Genomic DNA, 8,616 nt, shown 5'->3' on the forward strand with positions numbered 1-8,616 from the left:
CCGATATTTTATTATTCTCCGACTTGCCAATTATATTCTCTACCATATTTTTCTATAAAATGAAGTTCCTATAAAATCTAAGCTTTATGAAAGCAAAATAAAGCCTCACCTCAAATCATCATCTAGAAAGCACATTTGACAACAAAAATCTCCAAAATGGATCTAAATCAATTTTCAACACCGACAATAAAATTTGAAACCCACAAAATGATACAAATCTTACATATCTATTAACACTTATTTTTAGGGTGAAATGATAATTTGGTACAATATACACAACTTTTAGTGCTTAAATTCCTAATTGTTTTTCACAATTAATATGTTCAATCTGAGATGATCAATAAGGTTTTCCGATGTTTGAATTGTAATTCTGGATGAATTATGAAGTGAGGCTTTACTTATTTTGACAAGGCTGCAGCCCTATCAAGCCATTTTCTTTTTCTATATAGAAATGCATTTTCCAAATTGCATTTGGATGCTATCCAAACAACCGAGCCAAATATCCATTAACATTTTTCACAAGTATTTCACGAAAAGTAATTTTTGCCGGACAATTTTTCAATGGATCCAAATAAGTTCTCAGTGGTTCCCAAAATTTGAGATTGAAAAAACCCTCCTAAGTAATTTTAGGAGTAAATGCGCTACATGGGCCTTTGGGAGCATAGCAAGTCTTCTTCGGATGCAAGCCTGAATTAAATCCTTGGCCAAAATTCCCTTCTCCAACTAGAGGTGGCAATGGACCCAGACTGATCCTGGACCCATGGTTAGAACCGACCTGGGTTCGGGCATGGTCCAAAAATTGGGCCAGTGGGTCGGTCCAGGTCTAAAATCTTGGATCCGAACAGAGTCTGAGTGTCCCCCACCCACCCACCCACCCAACCCAACCCAACCCAACGCAACCCAACCCAATCCAAACCAACCAGTTCTATTCTATAGATCGTTTATCAATGGATGCTCAATGCATGAAGTGGATGTTTAATAAATAAATTATCATATGAGAAGAGAGAGTATAGTGATTGCACCCCTTTTTTTTCTCCAACATCAAACAATAGCAATTGGCGAATCACCCAGAAACAGAGACCGGGAGCCTGTACGCCGCTTCATATTATTGTTCTGAATCATTACATCAGTTTGCCTCTACACTTTCAACTTTTGTAAACAGAAGGAATACAAGGAAATAGGGTTTGAGTCAACCTTCAGAGAAAAGAAGTATACAGTCATCAGAACCTCAGGACAGGCCTTTGGTCATCTCAAACTTTGACTCCTATCCTTTCAGCAACCTGCATCAAAGCACGTAATGGATCTTTATCTTACTAAAGGCAAACGAGAGAGAGAGAGAGTTGTGGAACTACATTGGGCAGGTAATGTATGAGGAACATGAACAAAACTTCAACAAAAGACTGATAAAAGACGAATGAATGCATATAGCTTACCTCCTTAAAAGATTGAACATCACTTCCCCAAAGCCAAGCATCACATCCTGCATCTCTTGCACCCCATAGATCGTTCCTTCGGTCATCACCCACGTGCACCGCTTCCTCGGGTTTTACTCCCAACAACTCACAGGCCTTCAAGAAAATTGTTGGGTTGGGCTTCTCTGCTTCAACCTGTTTATGGAAATGAAAAACAAATTCTATCAGCACTATACAAATAGACTACGTATGAAGCTTACCAATCACACATTAAAATAAGACATATAACACAACATAATTATACGAACCTATAAGTAATATTAGTACCACAGCTTCATTCAGATATCTAAAAGGCAAACAAAAACAAAGAAAAGAGAGCCTGTAGACGACCAATCTCACAACATAATATTAATGGTGACTCTCTCTCTCTCTCTCTCTCTCTCACACACACACACACACACATACACACACACACACACACATGCACACATGCACACACAGAAAATTTACATTTATGGCATCTAAATTTCTATTAGACTTGACTTGCCTCAGCTGAAACTGCCACTGCATCAAACCAGTGATCACACTTCAGAGCTTTCAAAAGAGGCCTCAAGCGAGTATCAAAGTTCGACACCACAGCCACCTTTACTCCCGCTCTCCTAAGGGCTTGAAATGCCTTGTCAGCTTCGGGATCACACAAGTGCCATGCCTGCAAATTCAAAGCAACACAATTATTGGGAATTTTCTCTTTCATATAAAATATTTGCTGCTTCCTTTAACTAGAAAGTAAATGCCAGCATGATGCCTTCAGAAAATTAGAATTGTGAAATTTGCAAACCTTGTCTGTGGCATAGTAATGATAAAGCTCTTCAAAGTACTGAGAATCCTCACACCCAGTAGAAGAGCTGACTATGAATTGCCAAAATGGTCTCCCATCATTTACATATCTGAAATAATAGTGAAGCATTCACTTAGCGAGCTAAAATCTTACGTGCCTTGCAGTAAAAACAGTATTCCTAACATAATAGGGTGAGAAAGGACACATTGTCAGCTAATTGTACAAGATCTCTAGAGAATAGTGTAATGACTTGAAAACCTCCAATCTAATCAGTAAATGGCTAACAATTTCTCCTTCCTCTAGTACATTGAAGGGACAGAACCTTGTAGTTTTACACCCCTGCTATGGCTTTTCTTTCTCCTCCTCCAGGTAAAGGTTGCCCTATCTAGTAATGTTACACCAAATGAAAACATGCTTTGAAGCCCTAGTGGCATGACCAAATTTGGGACCACCCCTACCGGTCTCCAATGCCTTTTCTCTCCCCTACACCAGAATTCCTTTATAGAATCCCTGCACTTTTGGGTTTGTGCCAAGCTCCAAATGTTGCAATGACCTCAAAATCTCAACGCTACTATTTTGTTGCATCCAATCCTTGAGCATTGAGATGAAATGCCAATAGGGCAGAGCCTTTCCTGTATAAATATTCATATCATAATATTGGTTCCCTTAATATATACATCAAAACCTGCAATCTTGACATTCGTTTGCAGCTTCCTAAAATAAATCAGTATAAATAGAATGGAATTTCCTATTGCCTTACAGATCATGAGAACCCAACCCTAATTTTCAGCACTGCATCATAAAATTTAAACGTTAAAGACCACGTCCCCCGCAAACCCTTCTCCTGTGCCAATAACTGCATGTCTTTAAGACATCATATTCTTTTTATCTTCTAAATTTGGTTGATTCTGGAGACAGGACCCTCGGGTGAACCAGGATGTGTATTGTTTCGGATGAGTGTCTTCCCATATGCAGTTATTCAAGCTCGATAGGGTTTTTTTTTTTTTTTTCTTTTCAGCAGGGTGATCCCCTCTTTCCAGGCTGAACAGTAATCATCATGGGCCTTTTGAAAATTCTGCACCAGTCAACCCAATGCTGACTACACTCGATTCAGAAGAACAACCTAAAATTACAGAGAGGTTGCAGAGCTTTTTGCTGCCTTAGTACTATTGAGAAGAATAACGAAAGCAAACATGAATTTCATACAGGACTTTTTGTACCTCGTGAAAACCTAACTTTTCTTGTACCCAGTTTAGCTCTGATGCCATGCCAAATGTAGACTCATTTAAATAAATGACTCCCAATCAACTAATGAGAGTCCCTAGCTTGAATACATAAATCTTGGGACAGTAAACTAAATATCCTATTCCTAATAGCACCAAGATTCATATATTACAGACTTAACTCTTTTCGTAGCTTGAGTTAAAGAATACAATTCCACTTTCTTGTAGATTGAACTTTTATCATAGCTCAAAGTACCAGATATTTCTTACACCCTCCACTTCCAAATTCTCAATATGAACATGACAAGTTCAATTTTTAATCTCCTATTCAGTAAAGTATAGAAACAAGCAGATAAATAACAACTCAACTGCAAGGAAAAACACTGTTCACATTCCACGATAAAAAAATATTCACAAACATGAGTTCCCCTTAAGAAGAAAAGAAAATACAAAGGAACCACTATTTTTATATCTAGAACAAAAGAAGTCTATCTAACAAATTCATACAAAACATAAAATAAAGCCCATCTAATACGTAAAAAATATTCAGAAAAGTAAATATATAAGAATCCATCAAAAAGAAGAAGTAGATAACTAAGAAGATAAAGCATGCTGGTCAGTGGTACCTCAGTCGAGATAGAGCCCATGGCTGTGCATATGCCCACCGATACCTGTTGAGAATCTCATTCTCCGAATACTTTACTCCATATTTCTGGCCAATTGTCTTATAAATCTACAATTCAACCAAGACAACCAGAAATAAGCCCAAAATATCAAAGAAACTCATCTTCCAAATCCTCTGAACTATGTTTCTCACCAATTAACTTTAATAAATCTACAGTTTAACAAAAAAAAAAAAAAAAACAGAAAAAAAGCCCACAAGAAAAATGTTAAGATCAAACAACACAAAAATTAAAAAACAAAAAAAACTACATATTTCTCATCAATAACTTCAGTAAATCAACAGTTTAACAGATAAAAATAAAAATTAAACCCAGCAGAATGAAATAGGGCCCAAAACCCACCACAAAAAGGATAAGCCCAAAAAAAACACAAAAAAACAAAGTACCCGATAGTTAAAAATAAAAAAACCCAGAAAATTAATCAAACAGTCTAAAAAACCCCCTAAGAAAGCTCAAAAACATTTACCTGAGCCATGGGCTGAGAAGGAACAACAAGTGTTCCAACAGCATCAACCAGAACAGCTTTGTGGGTTATGTCTCCATAAATGGATCGCCTGTACTCAATGTACTCTTTCATGCCAGGAAGATCAAAGCCTAAACATCTTGAATCCACAGAAGAAGAAGAAGGAAGAGGAGAAGCTGACGAAAATGCAGAGGAAAAAGAAGAGGAAGCCTTGAAATTCGCGTTATTGTTGTTGCAGAGTCCACTGAGAACACCATTACTGGGAATAGAGCAAAACTGCCCGAACCTTCTCCAAATCCTAATCGCCATCTCCACTTTCTATCTGTAGTTTTTCTTTTTCCTTCATTGGCGGAAGTGGGCCTTTTCCCTTCCTTTCGACTCTCACTCTCTCTTCTTCACTCTCTTTAAAATTCCTTTTGTACTCTCTCTCCACAATTTCTCTCTCCTAAAAATATATTTCTCTCTCTAAAATATATTTCTCTCTCTAAAATCTCTGGCTCTTTCTCTCGCTACAGAGTGTTGGGTTTATCTGAGTGAGTGATGAAATGGCTTCTGGAATAAGCGCTAGAAGTAAGGACAAGAGGACACGTGTACAGATGAGACGGCCGTTAGTGAACACGTCAGCCCTAGGAGCAGGCACTTGTGCGACCCACTTTATTCGGTTTTCAGATAGAGACGATGTGGGCCCGGTGGTCCTGTAACGCCATTGGCGGATTTTTCGCCAAATCGCCCTTCAGTAAGAACTGTATATATTTAGCATCGGAAGTCACGATCGCTTTTAACCGATGGATATGAAATCGGGTGGTTATGGGTGCGCAATTGACCGGTAAGAAGCTCAAAAAGAGATTTTTTCACCCATAGCTCTACGATCTTGCATCTAACAATCGAGATTAATTAGGACCTCATTGTGCCATAATAAATAAATAAAAATAATATAAGGTGTCAATCTTATACCATTGAACACAAATGCACATGGGAAAAGAGCCCAAGCTTAATTGATTGGTGCTTGACGAATGACAACGCTATATCCTAGGCTCAATTCTTACCAAGGGTAGGGCCCTCTCCTCACTGATTCATCCAAAAAACCAAAAAAAAAGGTAGGTGCACATAAAAAATCCTATATAAATAGTGTTTCGACATTGAAAACCCTTCAATTGATCATATCAACCTTGAGATATATAAATATCAAGAAAAAATAATTCCAAGTCCTAAAAGTAATACATCTATAGCAAGTTATCTAGAATGATATAATTTTTCGGTTTTTTTTGTTAAAAAAGAAAGAGTATTTATAGAGCCGCAATTAGGAAATGAAATAGTTTTCAAACCATAAATTTTCAACATTAGAACCACATCTTCGGGCAAAATTTAAAAATGCACCTTGGTTCTACTGTATAAGAAGGGTGCCTTATATAAGCCAAAACAATTAGTAATATACCAAGTAATTCATGTTTTTTTTGGCTAACGAAAATTCTAAAAATATGTTTTGAGCTTCTATTCAACTCGATTAATCATTGTACCATATATTTTTACCTTTTTTTGTCTATTATTATTATTATTATCCATTATTATATTTCTCTTGGAAATCTAAAGGTTAATAGGATGGTATCTCCTGTTTATCTCTATCTCCTTAACCGTTTAAATTTGGACTATTATTTGTAGGGATTGTATATTATGAGATCATTTATTTTTAGTCCAAAACCTAGACCCAAACACTATACGGGTCTAGAACTTGGTCCGGTTGGACTCAACCCATGCCCGTAAAGTATTGGAGATAAAATACTTCAAGCCCTAGTGACGGGTGATTGTGATAGTCATATTTAGTTATTACATGACAAATCAAACAACTTGAAATCTAATGGCGGGTGATTGTGACCTTATTGCCAATAATATATCTTATGATGGTAAAGGGCAAAAAAGAAGAAAAAGAAGTTCATAGTGAGGGTGGCAATGGGCCTGACAAGACCCGGGACTTGACGGGATAGACCCAAGACCGATGGGTACGGGTATGGGTCCAACTTTTGGACCCAATGGGTTGGGTTCGGGTCCAAAACTTGGACCCAAATACCATTTGGGTCTAGGTTTGGGTCCAACCTGACCTGACCCGTTGCCCACCCCTAATGACCTGTAATTGTGCAAGTAGGCTGGGCCCGAACTAAGCCTAGGAAAATTTGGGCTGGGCCAGTTAAGCTAACAACTAGTTCTTAAACTCTTATGTGCATAGGGCTGTTAATGGTCAGGGTCGGACGGGGTCTGTTTCGAGCTTCGGGCCAGGCTTCGGGGTGAAGCACCTTTAAGGGAGTTGGGCTGGGCTTTTAACGAGCTAGGCCGAATGGCCTTGGGAAAGCCCGGAAATTTTCCCAACGGGTCGGGATGCCCGGAAAGCCCGGAAATATTTTGACCTGGCCCAATAAGCACATCCCAAATAATGCCTGGCCCGAGCCATTTCGAATGCCTTTCTATTTTTATTTTTATTTTATTTTTTAGTCTTCACATTTCAAATTTTCTTGTTTGTAGTAAGTAAAAAATAAATAGTATATTAATAAAGAAAACATTTATATAAAGTTGCAACCTTAAAATGTAGAACTATGGATGCACCTCAAAAATCCATCGGAAAATGTTGTTTTAATGTTAACAAACCCTCTAATTGAGCATCTCAACATCGAGATGTATGATTATTGATTATGAAGAAAAAAGGATTTTGAATCCTAGAAATAGTGCATCTTACAACATATTATCTAGACCATCCATTATCAAAATCTTCATATGTTTATAGATCTACTTGACTTTAACCATTTTTGGAGTATACAATTTTATAATTAGATATGAAAATAGGTTTTTGAGATAATCCTAAAAATATTTAGTATCAAAATTATATGTTACGATCAAATTTGAAGGTGCGCCATAATTGAATTATTTAAGGTTGCAACATTAAAGAAATCCCACCCTATTAATAATATATTATCTGATATAAAAAATCCTGAACCATGTTGGGCCCACCCTGCCTATTTACACCCCTAGGGGCTATGTTGCCAGTGAGAGAGATAAAGAGAATGTGTGTTTGTGGCCAAAATGCCTTGCCTTGAGAGAGAATTTGTGGCCAACAAGCCTTGCCTTGAGAGAGAATTTGTGGCCAACAAGCCTTTGCATCCACACACATGGGTGTGTGACATTAAGAGAGAGGTGACCATTTGAAGGAGCTAGTATTATGAATGAGACAGCTTCAGCTTGGTGTATGTGGTTGCATTTGTATGAATGAGACATCTTCAGCTTGGTGTATGTGGTTGCAGTTGTATGGATGAGACATCTTTAGCTTGGTGTATGTGGTTGCATTTGCATTATTAACAGGTCAAGTGAGAGGGATGGGTGAGTTATGAGAAGTGAATTTTGGTAAGAGAGAATGTGGAAAAAGGCGAGGAGATTGTGTGTGTGGTTGAAATCTTTAGAGTGGAGCCCTACATAAGTGAAAATGAAGCCACAAAAGCCAAAAGAGAGGGGGGATTGACACGAATCTATTTGAATGCTTTTTGTTCTCCTCCAATGGCCAGCATTGAGAGAGATAAACTAGGTCAGGAATGGGTTATATGCTCAAAACAATTTACAGTATTTTCCAGATATATTGTCCGTTACATTATTGTGTGAAGAAGCATGAAATATACTGTTTTATATAGTCCGTTTATGACTCTATTAATGTAGAGCAACGATTTCATACAACGGTTTTATAGTATTATAATGCAAGCATATTAAAAAACAATGTTAGGGCCATTTGTTTGATCCAAAATTTAAAATATACACTCTTTTCATTCTAATGAACAACCACACAAAATAAAAATTTGAAAACCTAACCTACAAGTATTTTTTAGCTCAATTAACTTAGGCCGTCCATTTTGGTAAGATGCTTAAATCTAGCCCTTAAAGGTATTTTTTCTTTTCCAACTTAGATGGCTTCATTATCATTAGAAGAAAAATGTTAAAAAAGAAAAAAATGATTTTGGACTAG

At 37.3% G+C, this 8,616-nt stretch overlaps 1 protein-coding gene across 1 annotated transcript; it reads right to left on the minus strand.

Annotated features, from left to right (window-relative positions):
• Positions 1–909: 909 nt before the first annotated feature.
• Positions 910–5,008, minus strand: LOC18444559 (Haloacid dehalogenase-like hydrolase (HAD) superfamily protein). The gene is made up of 6 exons (XM_006854726.4): positions 4,623–5,008; positions 4,100–4,206; positions 2,251–2,359; positions 1,960–2,121; positions 1,434–1,607; positions 910–1,280 (listed from the first exon to the last, which is right to left on the minus strand). Exons 1-6 carry the CDS (start codon positions 4,926–4,928, stop codon positions 1,251–1,253), a joined length of 888 nt encoding a protein of 295 aa, XP_006854788.1. The 5' UTR covers positions 4,929–5,008; the 3' UTR covers positions 910–1,250.
• Positions 5,009–8,616: the final 3,608 nt, after the last annotated feature.

The sequence above is a fragment of the Amborella trichopoda genome, chromosome 1 (assembly GCF_054954075.1).
Source record: "Amborella trichopoda isolate Santa Cruz 75 chromosome 1, AtrichopodaSantaCruz75HAP2 v2.0, whole genome shotgun sequence".
Lineage (NCBI taxonomy): Eukaryota > Viridiplantae > Streptophyta > Magnoliopsida > Amborellales > Amborellaceae > Amborella > Amborella trichopoda.

Excerpts from the sequence above, each read along its gene's own strand:
- LOC18444559 (XM_006854726.4), bottom strand. The coding sequence starts at position 4,928 with ATGGCGATTAGGATTTGGAGAAGGTTCGGGCAGTTTTGCTCTATTCCC. Across the intron at positions 4,207-4,622 it reads CTTCTCAGCCCATGGCTCAG|ATTTATAAGACAATTGGCCA; the intron begins GTAAATGTTTTT and ends GTTGAATTGTAG. Across the intron at positions 2,122-2,250 it reads ATTACTATGCCACAGACAAG|GCATGGCACTTGTGTGATCC; the intron begins GTTTGCAAATTT and ends TTGAATTTGCAG.